At 35.8% G+C, this 18589-nt stretch overlaps 1 protein-coding gene across 1 annotated transcript; it reads left to right on the top strand.

Annotated features, from left to right (window-relative positions):
• Positions 1–1226: 1226 nt before the first annotated feature.
• Positions 1227–10934, top strand: clic5a (chloride intracellular channel 5a). The gene is made up of 6 exons (XM_073826719.1): positions 1227–1383; positions 4058–4167; positions 7081–7206; positions 7285–7391; positions 7606–7787; positions 9981–10934. The coding sequence occupies exons 1-6, from the start codon at positions 1333–1335 to the stop codon at positions 10143–10145; spliced, it is 741 nt and encodes a 246-aa protein (XP_073682820.1). The 5' UTR covers positions 1227–1332; the 3' UTR covers positions 10146–10934.
• The last annotated feature ends 7655 nt before the right edge of the window (positions 10935–18589 follow it).

Here is an 18589-nt window from a genome sequence, read left to right as displayed (position 1 = left end):
CATTAAAAATCGTACTTGACTGGTAGTGTATTTATATCATATGCTTAACATCCTCACCAAGGCTGCATTTATTTGATAAAAACGGTAATATTGTGAAATATTAGTTTAATTTAAAAATTACAACTTTCTATTTTAATACATGTTAAAATGTCAGTTATATTCTTGTGATGCAAAGCTGAATTTCCAGCATTATTACTCTTACCTAGCACCGAGCGCATGCACGTGTAACGAGCCGGATGAAAAGCTTGTGCTCAGGACAGATGGATGTGGCTGTGTATCAAAGGTAAAAAAATGATATAAATACTGTTCAGTTTCTCGCAAAAACCGATCGTTTCGTGTCTTAGGACATCAATGTATCGCAGGGTGTAATTTGGATTTGTCTGTGCATGTTTTGTTTTACTGTCAAAGGTTTGGTGCCCATCCACTGCCATTATATGACTGACAGACTGCAACGGTTTGAGTTAAAAATCTTTGTTTGTGTTCTACTGAAGAAACAAAGTCACCTGCATCTTGGATGCCCTGGGGGTTAGCAGATAAACATCAAATTTTCATTTTTGGGTGAACTATCCCTTTAATGTTTGTGTGTGTATATAAATGGTCTTATTAGAACTAATATGCCATGCTACAAATGCTTATCTGCTTAGTTGGTGTCAAAACATAGCAGAAGTTTAGAGTGTGACTGTTAGTGTACAGTCCTGAGGTCAGTAATCATGTGTAAATGAGTGTTCAGAGAGGCTACGTTTCTATATTTAGAGAGAACTTACTGGAATGGTTACCCTTAACCCTCCCAAACTGAACCGCCAGCTGATGCGGTGACCCTATTAAACGTGTTACTTACTGTCATTCCACTAAAAATCACTTTAACACCAGTTGACTTGAAGATAATGACCAAAATGATGAAGTCAGTCAAGTACACAGCATTTTTGTCTGAGTACTAAACCCAGTTAGGATTTTCGCACCAGCGCTGTGAGAGGTCAGTGTCTTCTGACTCAGGGTTTGACACGAAGGAGTGAATTATGATTCATATTTCTAAAAAGGACCTGAGCTCCACTGAGCTGGTGTAGGTGACACTGAACTCCTCCCTTGTGCTCCAGCGCCGCGGTGAGGCTATTTTTGGCCCTCCTGTGACGGTCGGAGCGGCTCTCACTGACAGCTGACCGCAGGGGCCAAATCAAAACAAGCACCGCACCTACACCAACACCAACCTGTTACAGAGCCAAGACCATCACAACACCCCGCCGGAGACATTACAGACTCATACATTCAAGGAAAAGGAGGTTACATATTGACAATTCTCCATCAGGCTCTGCAATTTGACTGAGCTTCAGCGATATGACCTCAAATGAGGAGGACAAAGATCCTGATATTGAGCTTTTCGTGAAGGTAAGTGTGAAGATAAGCTTTAATGAACTGCATGTCTGAGCTCTCTGGTTGTGTTTGTGCATTGCACACTTAATCAATAGTCAGGAATCAATTCTGGCATTACTTTTAAAAGCTTTCTGAGAGTTTTAGCAGTTTGGGATAATGATAAGATGGGCGTTTGGCTCGGGATAGAAACATTTCAAAGCGTGTGTTGAATTATTTCTTCCTCTCTATCAACACCTCATGCTCTAATTCCTCTGCGTTCAAGTGTCTCCTTTCTTCTGCTGCTTTCCGTGGTTTGTTTTGCATTGGGTTTTTCAGACGTGATGACGTTTAGACAACATTAAGAGCTGATATTGCTGAAAGAATGAGAGTGAAATGTTGATAAGGTTTTATAAATCAAAGAAGCGTCAAAAGGTCAGACGCTGTATTTCTTCCACATGGCGTCAAAGTTATAAATAGAGCTAATAGTGAGAGTAAATGCAGAGGGGTTGAAAAACTTTGTGTTTACTGCTTGCTGACTATTGATATATAACCTCATGTGATGTTTGCTGAGTTGCTTAACATTTGGGTTAGTGATTTGACCGCCCCTAACTTTTAATATTAAACTTTTGTTTACTGAATGATTCATTTATTTAGCCTATGCTTGCTTTCTTTGGCTGAACACAGAAGAAGATATTTTGAATGTTTTGTAACCAAATGGTTGGCGGTAGCCATTGAATTCCATGGTATTTTATCATACTATGGGAGTCAATGGCTACCGTCAACTGTTTGTTTACCAACATTCTTGAAAAAATCTTCTTTTGTGTTCAACAGAAAAAAAAAGAATGTTCATTTTTGAATTAACTATACTACAATCTAAAAGCAAATGCCATTTTGGGTTCACGAAAGAACTTTTCGATAAATATGCAACTAAAAATTCCAATAAAGAATCTTTAATTTTAAGAGTTTTGCATGGACAAAACAGAAATCCAATTCAAGTCATAAAACACATCTGTTAAACCTAAATAACTAATTTAAATAAAACAATTAATGGCAATGTACTTTATCCCTTGGGAATGTGGATTGAGTAATGTCAGATTGGAAGATCTTGCATGTCACATACTGTAAACGTCTCTGCGTGTACTCAGACATTTGATCTGAGCCAAGCGTTGGCCATTTGAAAACTAACCTCTGTGCATTTTATCCCAGCGTAGTTAAGTGCTAAACATTAATGTTAGGTGGCGAGCATGATGTCTAACTCAAACTTGTGTTGACAGGTACAGTATGATCCCAAAGCCTTTTTCTATGGGCTAATGGGGCAGGTAATGGAATTTCAATGCATAATTCAGCTCGAGCGCGGATCTGATGTCCGGTTCAGGTTACTGGCCCAGTTTAGGGGCGCTATTGGATAGCTTGATTGCCTAATTTCAGATATGGAAATTTGGCACTGAATCTCATTGGTTCTTTGTGCTGTGTACTATTGTATTGAAGATTACAAATCATGTACTGAATGGCGAATGACTTTCAGGGGTTTAATCTCACGTTTGCCCTAATGACACTGACATGCATGCCTGCGTTTGTGATATATATATATACAGTTGAAATCAAAAGTTTACATACACTTTGCAGAATCTGCAAAATGTTAATTATTTTACCAAAATAAGAGGTTATGTTTGCATATAGTCCACAAGAGTTTACATACACTTGATTCTTAATACTGTGTTGTTACCTGAATGATCCACAGCTGTGTTTTTTTGTTTTTTTGTTTAGTGATAGTTGTTCATGAGTCCCTTGTTTGGTCTAAAACTGCCTGCTGTTCTTCAGAAAAATCCATCAGGTCCCACAATTTCTTGGGTTTTTCAGCATTTTTGTGTATTTGAACCCTTTCCAACAATGACTGTATGATTTTGAGAGCCATCTTTTCACACTGAGGACAACTGAGGGACTCTTAACTATTAAAGAAGGTTCAAACACTCACTGATGCTTCAGAAGGATACACAATGCAGTTAGAGCATGGGGTGAAAACTTTTTAAATTTGAAGATCAGGGTAAATTTAACTTATTTTGACTACTGGGAAACATATCTAAGTATCTTATGAAGGGCAGTACTAAATGAGAAAAAAAAAAGATATTTAGGCAAAATAAGAAAAATGTACACATCTTCATTCTGTTCAAAAGTTTTCACCCCCAGCTCTTAATGCATTGTTTTTCCTTCTGGAGCATCAGTGAGCGTTTGAACCTTCTGTAATAGCTGCATATGGGTCTTTCAGTTGTTCTTATTGCGAAAAGATGCATCTCAAAATCATACAGTCATTGTCGGAAAGGGTTCAAATACACAAAAATGTTGAAAAATCAAAGAATCTCTGTGACCTGAAGGATTTTTCTGAAGAACAGAAGGCAGTTTAACTGTTCAGGACAAACAAGGGACTCATGAAAAACTATCACTAACCAAAAAAAAAAAAAAAAAGAAACAGCTGTGGATCATTCGGGTAACAAGAATCGAGTGTATGAACAGGGTCATTTTTATAAATTCAACTATTATTTTCTCTCGTGGACTATATGTAAAAGTCTTTTATGTGAAATATCTTATTCATGTCAGTACTAAATAAAAAATAACATTCATTTTGTATTATCCCTCTTGTGGTTATACTGTGGTATTGTACTTATATGATGTGATGTATGGTCTGGTATACTTATCCATTTGTGTTTCTCAGGCTGGCAGTGATGGAGAAAGTATCGGAAATTGTCCCTTTTCTCAAAGGCTTTTTATGATCCTGTGGCTAAAGGGAGTTGTGTTCAACGTCACCACTGTTGACCTGAAAAGGTAATGAAATTGTGTTTAAAAATGAGCTTTTGTCATTAGAGTGGCTGTTAGAAACCCCATGGATCAATTTTTTGTGTCTTTTAGTTAAAGTCTGTTATCCTTATGTAACGGAGGCCAGCTAGTAGGTGCTGTGCAGGTAAACCTCACTCCCCGATTTCAAGAGATGCACTAGCGACTGACGCTAGAGGTTGCAGCCTTTAGCCTCCTTGTTAGTGCGTCCGCTCGGAGCGGGTGCGGTAGGACCCGGGTGTGAGGGGTTACACTTAGATAGAAAAGTCCCACCCAAATGTCCTGTTTGAATGAGAAATACATTAAAGGGATAATTCACCCAAAAATGAAAATTCTGTCATTAATTACTCACCCTTGTGTCGTACCAAACCTGTAAGGCCTTTGTTCATCTTCAGGAAACAAAAATATTTTTTATGAAATCCCTCCATAGACAGCAAGGGTCCTTCCTCGTTCGAGGTCCAGAAAGTTACCAAGAATATAGACAAAATAGTCCATAATTTCATGAAGCTACAAGAAAATTTTTGTTGCACCAAAAGACTAAACTACTACTTTTCATTTTTGGGTGAACTATCCCTTTAACACAGCAAAATAACTGGAGCTTATCAAGCATTTTTTGAATTTGAAGATCAGGGTAAATGTAACTTATTTTGTCTTCTGGGAAACATATAAGTATCGTCTGTAGCTTCTGATGTTTAGGCAAAATAAGAAAAATGTACACATCTTCATTCTGTTCAAAAGTTTTCACCCCCCATCTTAATGCATCCCTTAATGCATTGTTTTTCCTTCTGGAGCATCAGTGAGTGTTTGAACCTTCTGTAATAGTCGCATATGGGTCGCTCAGTTGTCCTCAGTGTGAAAAGATGGATCTCAAAATCATACAGTCATTGTTGGAAAGGGTTCAAATACAAAAAAATGCTGAAAAACCAAAGAATCTGTGTGACCTGAAGGATTTTTCTGAAAAACACTCGGCAGCTTAACTGTTCAGGACAAACAAAAAACAAGATATTTTTTATGACATCCCTCCATAGACAGCAAGGGTCCTTCCATGTTCAAGGTCCAGAAAGGTACCAAGAATATAGACAAAATAGTCCATAATTTCATGAAGCTACAAGAAAATTTTTGTTGCACCAAAAGACTAAACTACTACTTTTCATTTTTGGGTGAACTATCCCTTTAACACAGCAAAATAACTGGAGCTTATCAAGCATTTTTTGAATTTGAAGATCAAGGTAAATGTAACTTATTTTGTCTTCTGGGAAAAATATAAGTATCTTCTGTAGCTTCTGAAGGGCAGTACTAAAAAAAAAAAAAAAAAAAAAAAAGATGTTTAGGCAAAATAAGAAAAATGTACACATCTTCATTCTGTTCAAAAGTTTTCACCCCCCATCTTAATGCATCCTTTAATGCATTGTTTTTCCTTCTGGAGCATCAGTGAGTGTTTGAACCTTCTGTAATAGTTGCATATGGGTCGCTCAGTTGTCCTCAGTGTGAAAAGATGCATCTCAAAATCATACAGTCATTGTTGGAAAGGGTTTAAATACACAAAAATGCTGAAAACCAAAGAATCTGTGTGACCTGAAGGATTTTTCTGAAAAACAGTCGGCAGCTTAACTGTTCAGGACAAACAAAAAACAAGATATTTTTTATGAAATCCCTCCATAGACAGCAAGGGTCCTTCCATGTTCAAGGTCCAGAAAGGTACCAAGAATATTGACAAAATAGTCCATAATTTCATAAAACTACAAGAAAACTTTTGTTGCACAAAAAAACTAAAATAACTTTTCATTTTTGAGTAAACTCTCCTTTTAACACAGCAAAATAACTGGAGCTTATCAAGCATTTTTTGAATTTGAAGATCAGGGTAAATGTAACTTATTTTGTCTTCTGGGAAACATATAAGTATCTTCTGTAGCTTCTGAAGGGCAGTACTAAATAAAAAAAAAAAAAAAAAAAAGATGTTTAGGCAAAATAAGAAAAATGTACACATCTTCATTCTGTTCAAAAGTTTTCACCCCCCATCTTAATGCATCCCTTAATGCAGTGGTTCTCAATCCTGGTCCTGGGGGACCCCTGCTCTGCACATTTTGCATGTCTCCCTTATTTAACACACCTGATTGAGATCATCAGCTCATTAGTAGAGATCCATGAACTGAACTAACAAGCTGAAGATCTCAATCAGGTGTGTTAAATAAGAGAGACATGCAAAATGTGCAGAGCAGGGGTCCTCCAGGACCAGGATTGAGAACCACTGCCTTAATGCATTGTTTTTCCTTCTGGAGCATCAGTGAGTGTTTGAACCTTCTGTAATAGTCGCATATGGGTCGCTCAGTTGTCCTCAGTGTGAAAAGATGCATCTCAAAATCATACAGTCATTGTTGGAAAGGGTTCAAATACAAAAAAATGCTGAAAAACCAAAGAATCTGTGTGACCTGAAGGATTTTTCTGAAAAACAGTCGGCAACTTAACTGTTCAGGACAAACAAAAAACAAGATATTTTTTATGAAATCCCTCCATAGACAGCAAGGGTCCTTCCTTGCTGTCTATGTTCAAGGTCCAGAAAGGTAACAAGAATATTGACAAAATATTCTCCAAGGAAGGACAGCAAGGAAGGACAAGGAAGGACAGCAAGGGTCCTTCCTTGCTGTCTATGTTCAAGGTCCAGAAAGTTACCAAGAATATTGACAAAATAGTCCATAATTTCATAAAACTACAAGAAAACTTTTGTTGCACAAAAAAACTAAAATAACTTTTCATTTTTGAGTAAACTCTCCTTTTAACACAGCAAAATAACTGGAGCTTATCAAGCATTTTCATTGGCTTTAATATAAAATAATATAATATAAAACGTGCAAACTCAGATGTAAACGTGCATTAAAAATCTAAAGTTTTTTATTTTTCCTCAAGGAAACCAGCTGATCTCCATAATCTCGCTCCCGGTACTCCTCCACCATTCCTTACCTTCAATGGCGAGGTGCGGACAGACATCAACAAAATCGAGGAATTCTTGGAAGAGATGCTAGCGCCTCCCAAGTAGGTTGACAGGATGTTCACAGAGGGATTGATTGTTTTTGTAAGTTGAACAGCATTACTTTTCCTTCACATCCAAAGGTATCCCAAACTGGCTGCAAAGAACAAGGAGTCCAACACGGCGGGAAATGACATCTTCGCAAAGTTCTCAGCCTACGTCAAGAACACAAATGCAGGAGCCAATGCAAGTGAGTTTAACGTCTGCTCTATGACTTATTAGACAGGTTCAAGGAATATCTACAGTTCTTTATGGATGCTATGCTGTCAGCGGTGAAATATGGAGCCACAGAGCTCATTCGCATTACGCTAGGCCTTTACAGGGATTGTCTTGACTTAAAGCTGCCGTATTTCTTCAGATAAAAACATTCAGCACAAGCACATATCAAACTTTTGGCTGTGTAGGTCTGGAGAAGGGGCTACTGAAAGCTCTGAAGAAACTGGACAACTTCCTGAACTCCCCTCTGCCGGACGAGATTGATGCCGATAGTACAGGGGAGGAAAAGTGCTCCAACCGCAAGTACTTGGACGGCAATGAATTAACGCTCGCGGACTGCAACCTCCTTCCCAAACTGCACGTAGTGAAGGTGACGTACCGCTGGGAGAGCTGCTGTAATTGATTTTTTTAGTGCTGATTCCTCAAACGTTCCTTTTTATTGCTGAAATGTCCCCAAAATGTTTGTTTTATTGCAGAGAATGTTTTAGGGTGGGTTTTCTGTTTTAAAGTTAGTTGCACAGATAGCCAAGACACCTTTCCAGCTAACAGAAAACAATGCTTGGTTAAATACAAATAGTTTTGACCCAGTGGTTCTAAGTTGTTTTATTTTTATTTTTTACCTCAACTAGCCTATTGTTTAAAAAAATACTATATGGCTGGTTTAAGAGGAACCCAAAATATATTGTACATTAAAAATCAGACACATAATTACTAGAGGCATCAGCAATAATCAAAAGGTTTACATTAACAATCATGTATAATAAGACATTTAAAATGTATTATTTAATTATTACTCATTCAACTTATTAATAAACATTAGTTTTCAACCTTCCAACCTTAGGTTTATTTTAAGCAAGAAATATAGTCATTTTAGGTAATATGAGCTAAATAAAACTATCGATTCTCAACCACTACAAAATGTTCTTAAAGTAATGTTTATGGAATATTCTTATAACATTATATGCTATTCAATATACGTTCTCAATGCTGAGAGCAAAATGTGCTTGGATTACTAAAAAAATAAATGTTAAAAAACATTCTTAGAATGTTAAAAATAAACCTTCAATGCTTCACTTATTGCAACTTAAAAAAAAAAAAAAAACATTAGAATCATGACAAGAAACTGGAAATTTTAACATTTAGTAATATTTCAAAACAACGTTTTTATAACCTTAATTTATTATCTAGGTTAAAGTCTTTTGAACATTCCTGATTCTTGAAAATGAATATTTTATGTCTTTTGAAACTCACAATTCTAGCCAGGGAAAAAAAAAAACTGTGGGGCTTATTGTAACATTATGTATATGGGGTAAGTTTTTAGACACTGAATTGAGAAGAATACCATTTTCTGAAATATGAAATATTACCTAAATTAAAATAAAATGCCATCATTCACGTGACATCTGCATTTAAAATGTATTACAGGCAAATTAGTGGATAAAGTAAAGATGTGACACAATAGATGAAACAGCTAATTGCAATCAATCCCTGCAAGTTGCATTTACATTTTTTCTGTTTTATGAATTTCAATTGCAACATATAAATCTTGTCACAACTTGCCCCAACATGACATCTATTAAAACAATACTAGGATGATTTAGATTATAAATTAACACTGTCAGTTTGATTTCAATATGGTTTTATATATCCCACATTTAGTTTGTAACATTTCAGCACAGACAAACACATTTTGAACATTCCTGCTATTATTGCCTAGGAAAAGATACAGCGGGGCATTTTGTCACACTATGTATTAAATATGGGGCAAGTTGTCACAAGGGGACCCTACAGTTTATTGACACTAATTGAGAAAAATACCTTTTCTTAAATATGAAATTCTATCAAAAGTATGTAAAAAAAAAAAAAAAATCACTTCAAAATCATATCTGCATTTAAAATGTATTATAACCTGATTAACGTCTACGTTAAAACGGTAAAACTATTCATGAAACAGCAAAAATGTAAAAGTAACATGCAAATATATGACCCCTGAACCACAAAACCAGTCATAAGGGTCAATTTTTTGCAATTGAGGTTTGTTAGGATAAGACAATAATTGGCCTTAGATACAATTATTTGAAAATCTGGAATGTGAGGGTGCAAAAAAATCTAAATATTGAGAAAATCACCTTTAAAGTTGTCCAAATGAAGTTCTTAGCAATGCAAATTACTAATCAAAAATTAAGTGTTGATATATTTACGGTAGGAAATTTACAAAATATCTGTGTGGAACATGATTTTTACTTAATATGTGAATCTTTTTTTGCATGAAAGAAAAATCTATAATTTTGACCCATACAGTGTATTTTTGGCAAATATACTTGTGCAACTTAGGACTGATTTTGTGGTCCAGGGTCACATACTGAATGTACTGCAATATCTGTTTTAAAACAATCTGTGCTGTATAAAGCACTTTAAAAATATGGGTGAGATGACTTTTACATTTTTGCAGTTTCATGAATTGCATATAAAATATAAAATGCAAGTTCTTATAGGATATTTTGTGTGGATCATAAACTAGCAGTGTCAGTTGTTTCATCATAATGTTTCTGTCCACATTCAGGTGGTTTCCAAGAAATACCGTAACTTTGAGATCCCATCAGACTTCAGTGGAGTTTGGAGGTACCTGCAGAACGCTTACGCCCGGGATGAATTCACCAACACCTGTGCGGCAGACAGAGAGATTGAACTGGCCTATCAGGACGTGGCCAAGCGGCTGGGCAAATGAACACGCACTAATAACTGACTCTAATAATCACATGCAAAACTGCTAAAGAAGTGACCTTTCTCTTAGTGAAAGATTGTCTCACTGAAAGATTCTCCTTCAGCAGTTTTACTGGGCAGAATTTGCCTTCGGGACATTGACTTGGTCCTGTTAAACTGCTGTCATGCTCGTGTGTACAGTAATTCCCATACTATTGCCATTATGTTTACTGTCTGTAAGTGACATAAACTCCTCTATTAGTGTCACTATCTATGACGGCCTAGAAATAAACACTGTGCCACTGTTTCTCTATACCTTTTCAGGGTTGGACGATGATTCTCTTCACTTAAAGTCCAATTCTTGCTGAATATATCTTTCAAATTTTGCATTGTATAAATTATTTTTGCTAACTTGTTAAACAGTAATATACTTTTGTGCTTAATCTAAGAGTATGATATTTAACATTAGTATTTATTATGGTTAATGTGTTTAAATCTTCATAGGGGAAAACATGAAAAGAATGGAATTTCTTTAGAATTGGCTCTATTTAAGTACACAGCCCCACCTAGTGGAGAAATTAATACAGCTGACATTTAAATTAGCCTCATTTTGCAGTTGATATATACACACTGGCACAAAATTTATACATAATATTTAAAAAATAAATATTTTTTTAATCAAATCATAGCCCTCACACAAATTAGGCACATGTTTAGGTCTCAGGTATCTCAAGCCCTGTCTGGATTTTTCATATATTTGAACTGAACAACAATATGAATTGTCTCTTATTAATAAAATATATTTTTTCATAAAGCTTGTGATGTTTCTATTGTGTTTAATCACGTGTCATACTGCAATAATAATATTTCTCTCAATAATAGTAAAAACTCACACATTTAGTTGTTTACCACAGGCATTAACTCATTTCTTATTAGCAAAGCTCCAATGAGACTAAAGGGAGAAAAGTGTTTTTGTTTTGTTTTGTTTTGTTTAAGCAAATTTGCATGATGTGATCTGTAGGGTAAGCTGTCGCAATTGCTCAAGAGCGTAGATTTGACTTTGGCCTTGGTGGGACATTTTTTTTGTTAACCTGGCAACACATCCCTTTTTTTTTTAGAAAAAAGGAAACAAACACAAAAAATAACAGGGTTACTATAGTTAGACCATTGTAACCACACATTAACCATGGTTTTGCTACACTACCCATAGTGTAACCATAGTATTTGTAGAAAAAAAAACATGGTTAGGCTACTACACTTTTACTATAGTAAAAGGCAAGGCATGATTAATTTTCATAAGGGATTTGTATTTGTGAATACTTAGTTTTTTTCTTTGCAGCAGTGTTTGATGTATTCTACTGTTTAATAAAACAAAATGAAATCAGAAACAAGATTTGCGAACCCAAACCAAAGTCTTAATCTGAATCAAATGATTGATACCTGCTCTGAAGTCCTGATCTGAATCAAATGATTCACAAACATGCACCGAAGTTCCGATCTGAATCAAATGATTCGCATTTTGCGCACCAAAGTCCTGATCTGAATCAATGATTCGGGATACTTGAAGTTTAGATGGAAGTATTTGCAAAGCCCCACAGAAGTCCTGATCTGGATTAAATGATTTGTGATATGTGCTCCGACGTCCCTAATCCGAGTCAAATGATTCGCGGACCTGCACCGAAGTCCCGATCTGAATCAAGTGATTCGCAATTCACGCTCCTTAGTTCCGAACTAAATCAAATGATTTATGATACATGCTATTTAAAACAGTGAAGCATTCCGCAAGTGCTTTTTAAAATCATTACAAGCGATGTAGAAATTCTTTTGATGTGTTTTTAACCAGTGGATCACTTGAACCGAATGATCGAAGTCACGAGTTTGAATCAATCGGAGCGGTACCAGCGTTTGTCTGTTCCACCGCTTTTCAGTTCTTCAACCATCTCAACATTGTACTGCTACTGGTTTAACTTGATAGTTTCATAACATTAAGCGTTTAAATTAAACCTGTTTACAATTAAATTATTAATATTTCCATTCTAAACATAACTTATATCTTCACTGTAGCAGCGGAACTAGATTTTTGGGCGGAAACTCTCGTTAAATGACGCTCCTGTTTTGTATCCTTCCGCGTGCTGTGAGAAAGTTACCGCGTTCATCCTCTTGACAGAAAATACAGGTCAGTAAACGATTTTAACACACACTACACTCATGTTTAAACGTGTAGTTTTAGTTGTTGTAGCTCTACGCTCAAAACTAAGTTTATTTAAACGTTTGTTTGTTCTTGACTTTGAATGTAGACGCGGTTTTTGTTGAACGGTTTTAGTCGCAATTTATCGTCAGTGACAATAGACACCGCGTTACATGCTGTGTAGAGATTATATTTTATTGTACCTGGAACATTTATATGTATTTATTTATTTTAACAAATCAGTCAAACAAAAAGATAAAACCAGCCTTAGAGCATTTCTGAGGTGTTTCTGATATATTTAGCTGACCAGTTGAACACCAGCCTACCACATTAAGTTGGTTTAAGTGTTTTTTGTTTGTTTGTTTAAGCAGGGAATAGATTAATATTAATTTCTCAAATTTACATACATGACCTTGAATGATGCTGCAATTGGTAACAGACTGGTTTGATATAAATAACTTGGAGTGGTTACAACCGTACATCTGCTGAGCTGCGGCACCACTAACAACTGGATACAATATGAGATGCTTTATTTCACAAAAACCAAATGGTCACCGTCTATCAAACTGTCAAGTATGTGTGAAAAAAGCTGTCGTTCCATCTGATTTCCAGCACATGTGACGTCTGTATGTCAGGTTTAGCTGGCAGCAGAATAATACTGCTTTATACGAGCACGGAGATCAGATTGGAACACAGGCCGAAACAGGAGAGGTTTTCCTCTGGTAGCTCAGGGCCACTCGGCCTCATGGGTTTTAATTACCCTACTTCCTGTTGAGGAAGCCCTTTCACCATCTCTGAGCTATTCAACACGTTTCTTTCACTGCAAATTCAAACCATCTGCATTAATGGCTGCGGCCTTTATTTGGGCAGTAGGGCAAAGAACCGGTCAAACATACACTTGGCTCCTTTCTTCATGGTTTCAGTAAGTTTTGCACCATTCTGGGTGAAATGTCCTGCAGCCTCAAACGCATGGAAGGCCCCGTTGACTCACTCACACCCCACACATCAACACACCAAACATGCAGTCATTTGTGTGCAGATGGAAATCCTTCTCCAGCATGTTTTTCGTTTCCCCCAAGCACTGTAAGGAATCTCCGGTCATTGCGCAACATGCAAGCTTAATTTATTGAAAAATCTGTTTTCCCAACTCTATTTTTATTAACTTTTCTGACTTGCAGTTTTCAATAGACTTGGATTGATGGAGAGACCAAAATATAGGCTTATTTTGATGGGATTGTATTCAATCAGGTGTCCTTATTCCATCTACACTTAGTTACATTACATTTACAAAAATATTTTATGTACATAGATCTCTCATTTTTCAGATAACTTTTAGGAAAATAAGACATCAAAAAAATGGGCGAAATAATGTTCCATCGTCATTTAACATGACAGAAATATTAATGTAAAACTTAAACAACATATTTATTCTGATCTGTATTTATTAAATTCTATGAAAGAGAAAAAAATGGTAAAGATTTAAAATAACTATTAATTTGTTTCTTACACTACCAGTTAAACAGTTAATGTTTTTTAAAGAAGTCTCTTCTTTTTAAAGAAGTCTTCTTCTATTTGATGAAGAACAGCAAAAAACAGTACAATTTTGAAATAGTTTTACTATTTAAAATAACAGTTTTTTATTTGAATATATTTTAAAAATAAATTTATTCCTGTGATGCAAAGGTGAATTTTTAGCATCATTACTCCAGTCTTCAGTGTCACACGAGCCTTCAGAAATCATACTAATATTCTGATTTGCTTCTTAAAAAAACATTATCATTATATTGAAAACAGCTAGATGTTTTTTTCAGGTTTCTTTGCTGAATAGAAAGTTCAGAAGAACAGTATTTATCTGAAATATAAATCTTTTGAAACATTATAAATGTTTTTATCGTCACTTTTGATCAATTTAAAGCATCCTTGCTAAATAAAAGTATTCATTTCTAATTTCTAAACGAAATTTATTAATTTAGCTTTAATCACAGGAATAAATTACATTTTGAAATATATTCAAATAGAAAGCAGTTACTTTAAATAGTAAAAACATTCCACAATATTGTTGCTTATGCTGTACTTTGGATCAAATAAATGCAGGCTTGGTGAGCAGAAGAGACTTCTTTCTTACTGTCCAAAAAATTTCCAAAAACTCAGAAAAGAAGACATACAACAAGATATATTCTTCTTAGAAAAAAATGTAAAGCTCTATTAAACTATTATTGTTTGGATGCTTAAGTAAGTTTTTACTTACTCCATCCATATTTCATTTAAAACTTCTGCATTTTAATGTATTTTCTGTTTGGGAGGAGTAAATTTGACATATGTGGCCTAAACAACCATATGCATTTAATCTTTTAATCTAGTTTTGCATCACAAATGCACCTTGGAGGGCATTTACACTTGGTCCGGGTTTAGATAGGTGCACAATTTGTAAAAACGCATAAAATGTACAAATACTGTAAATACCTCCATAGAGCGTCTAAGGTCGGCTTTTTTTTTTTTACTTGGGCCAGTAAGCAACCACATAGCAAAGTGTTGAAAACCTCTAAAGACATCTTTGCTACCGCATTGCAAAGCCCTGGCAAATGCTTTAGCATCATAGACGTAAAGTTTGCACTCACATTTGGTTTAGGAAATGTAAAAATCAAATTTTTTAACATTACAATAACTAGAGTGTCTTTTCTTTTGACAGAAACTGCGGTAGCAGGGTTTGGATGGAAGAAAGCAAGAATGATAGCATCACAGTCCTGGAAAAAGCACATTATATGTCCTGGAACCACCAATTACATGTGAGAAAATGAGTCTTTTCCTGAATGCTTCTACCTTTCTTGAAGGGTGTCAAAGCAGCGGTAGTCGCTGACTTCATTACTCGCTTCCCACCTGATTTAACTTATGCTGAAGTGGCAATTGCGTTTTCATAGCTCAAACCCCAGAGGTAATCTAAAGCAGAGCCCACTCCACGGACACTGCCAACGCACCACGCCAAACGTATGCGATTCCTCCACAACTCGGCTCGGATTCACCAACATCAGAGGATTTCAGGCCAGTGAAGGCAAGGCAACCTGTAGTTCACTCGGACCGTTTTATCAAAACAAGCGTTTGCTTGAGTCTTATAATTATAGGCTAACGCACAGAGTTGGATTCAAGCATCGCTGCGCAGTAATATCCTTTGAGATCTTGTTGGATTTGTGACTGTGGATCGGTTGTGCATCAGTGACATCGCCTGGGCTCTAAATGATACCAAATGTTGAAGTTTGCCCCTGTTTCAAACAGCAGGGTAATTGTGGGTATGCATCAGTCAGATCTTGATTTAGACTTCAATGCTGTCTGTCTGCACCTCATGAAGAGATCCAAGAGGTTTCACATTTTATGGTGGAAAATTAAAAGTCTTCATGCTGAGAGTGTATGAAATGGCATTTGGTATTGTTTGCTTTGGTAGGAATATTTTATTTTGTCCATCGCCAACTTGCCTTTTGGGATTTTGGGATACACGCTTTTATCTACTTCAAATTTCCATCTCGCTGTATATGTATGCTATGCTTTCATGTGTTCCCCATCTGTCCATCTTAGTGTTTAGATCTGCATCACAATATAATGTATTTTTTTCCATGGAAAGCCTGAAGGGATAGTTCACCCCAAAATTAAAATTTACTCATCAACATTGACTCACCCTCATGTCGAGCCAAACATATGACTTTCTAGGAATGCAAAAGGAGATATTTTTTTGGGGAAAAAAGCCCCTATTTTCTGTATCAGAGTTATTCTAGTTAACTAAAACTAAAACCATTAAAACAATGTTAATACAGTAAACGTTTATTAAAATAAAATAACAAAAGATGCCATTGGCATTTTGCCAAGGCAACATTTCTCATTTTCATTTAATGCATCTTGATGTACTAAAATAACAAACTAAAACTGAAATAAAGAATTTAGAAAAGCAGTATTTATAAATAAATAAAACATTTAAAGCATATAGTGAACAGGAGCTATTGAACTTCAAAAAAAAAAGCAAAAAAGCACCACCAGTATTTTCTACCATTTGTGCACTATACAGTTGAAATCAAAAGTTTACATACACCTTGTGCAAAATCTGCAAAATGTTAAAAATTGTTTTACCGTATTAAGAGGGATCATACAAAATGCATGTTATTTTTTATTTAGTACTGACCTAAATAAGATATTTCACATAAAAGATGTTTACATATAGCCCACAATAGATAATAATGGTTGAATTTATAAAAATGACCCTGTTCAAAAGTTTGATTCCTCATACTGTGTTGTTACCTGAATGATCCACAGCTGTGTTTTTTTTTTTAGTTTGTTTAGTGATAGTTGTTCATGAGTCCCTTGTTTGTCCTGAACAGTTAAACTGCCTGCTTCAGAAAAATCCTTCAGGTCTTCTTTGGTTTTCCAGCATTTTGTGTATTTGAACCCTTTCCATCAATGACTGTATGATTTTGAAACCCATCTTTTCACACTGAGGACAACTAAGGAACTCATATGCAACCATGACAGAAGGTTCAAACTCTCACTGATGCTTCAGAAGGAAACACGATGCATTAAGAGCTGGGGTGTGAAAAGTTTTGAATTTGAAGATCAGGGTGATATTTAGGCAAAATAAGAAAAATGTACACATCTTCATTCTGTTTAAAAGTTTACACCCTGCCTAATTGCTTAATGCATTATTTTTCCTTCTGGAGCATCAGTGAGCGTTTGAACCTTCTGTTATAGTTGCATATGAGTCTCTCAGTTGTCCTCAGTGTGAAAAGTTGGATCTTAAAAGCATACAGTCATTGTTGGAAAGGCTTCAAATACACATGCTGAAAAACCAAAGAATTTGTGGGACCTGAAGAGTTTTTCTGAAGAACAGCAGACTGTTCAGAGACTCATGAACAACTATCACTGAAGAAAAAGCATTCAGCACACAGTATTAAGAATCAAGTGTATGTAAACTTTTGAACAGGGTCATTTTTATAAAAGTCTTTTGGACTATAAGTCTTGTATGTGAATTATCTTATTCAGGTCAGTACTAAATAAAAATAATGCATTTTATATGATCCCTCTTATTTTGCTAAACAATTAACATTTTGCAGATTCTCCAAGGTGTATGTAAACTTTTGACTTCAACTGTATTTTAAGTTTTTTTTAAATAGTTTAACATTAAGAATAGACTGAAACATAAGGTAAATTCACTCATAAGGAATCAAAACTGAAAATAAGCTGTAAGAAAATGTTCATGATGCTTTTCATGTCCTTTTTAGAGCTTTGCAACCTATAGCCAGTTTCACCGTTTAAGGAAAAGCTGAAAAAAAAACCCCAGTGATGTACTGTGATGACAGTACTCAGTTATAGGTGAACTATTAATCTAATTTGATATGTAAAACCAAAGGTTTTATCAAAAATCTTGTGATGTCATCTTAACACCTCAACATCATCTTGAGTAAAACCTCAAAGGAACCACGAGGACAAACTCTCAGTCAGTGTAAACAGCTGCTGACTACTGGCAGCAAGTCACTGTATCGCTCTGCAGAGCGTGGAATGACCCTTCTGCAGTCATAATATGAGCCGTCCTGCTCTGTGCGCTGGGTTCCAGCGGTGTCAGGCCCTGCTGCATGCTGGGAAGATAGAGAGGGTGAGATTGATGGGGTGAAACAGTGTCACTCTCACACACGTGTGTTTGTTTAGGCTTTGGCACTCGGCGGTTTCCAGCGAGGTGTCAGAACGGAGCCTCGCTTCTGTTTCACACGTCCTTTTTCTGAAACCAGAGCGCATGTCATGCAGGGCTCGAAAATAATGATGAAAGCCTCGCTGCATGTTCCTACATTCAGTGTGGTCACAAAATCAAAGTCAATACCAATACCAATGAAATTTCATGATTCTAACCAACCGAAAAGCTAATGACCCCTGTATTTTATTATATGTAAACACATTGCTTTTATTTCAGATTTATTTAGAGAGATAATTAAGATATTAAATTTGTGCCTTTCCCTCCAATTTGGCTGTTTAGATATTTCACATTCGACAAACTACGCATGTTATGAAAAACTGTCTTCACTCTCCAAATTGCTGATTTAGAAACCACCATAGAGACTGTGATTAGAGACATCTATAATCAAACTCAGAATAAGATTTCTTCTTGTGCATCAGAAAATTGCTTTTGGTTTCTAAGGGCTGCCGTCCACCATTTCTGACTCATAAAAGTATTTATGGAGACTGAATGATTGATCTTTGGCTTCTTGCTCTTGTATCTCATCTTCACCTCCTCTTTCCATCCTCGCCTCAAC

The sequence above is a fragment of the Garra rufa genome, chromosome 21 (assembly GCF_049309525.1).
Source record: "Garra rufa chromosome 21, GarRuf1.0, whole genome shotgun sequence".
Taxonomy (NCBI): Eukaryota; Metazoa; Chordata; class Actinopteri; order Cypriniformes; family Cyprinidae; genus Garra; species Garra rufa.
Note: the sequence above shows the minus strand (reverse complement) of the source record. Positions and strands in the feature narration are given on the sequence as shown.

What these genes read in the sequence shown, in the direction of transcription:
- clic5a (XM_073826719.1), top strand. Translation starts at nt 1,333, where the DNA reads ATGACCTCAAATGAGGAGGACAAAGATCCTGATATTGAGCTTTTCGTG. An exon ending in ATATTGAGCTTTTCGTGAAG is followed by an intron (nt 1,384 to 4,057) that starts GTAAGTGTGAAG and finishes TGTGTTTCTCAG; the next exon opens with GCTGGCAGTGATGGAGAAAG. An exon ending in ACCACTGTTGACCTGAAAAG is followed by an intron (nt 4,168 to 7,080) that starts GTAATGAAATTG and finishes TTTTTCCTCAAG; the next exon opens with GAAACCAGCTGATCTCCATA.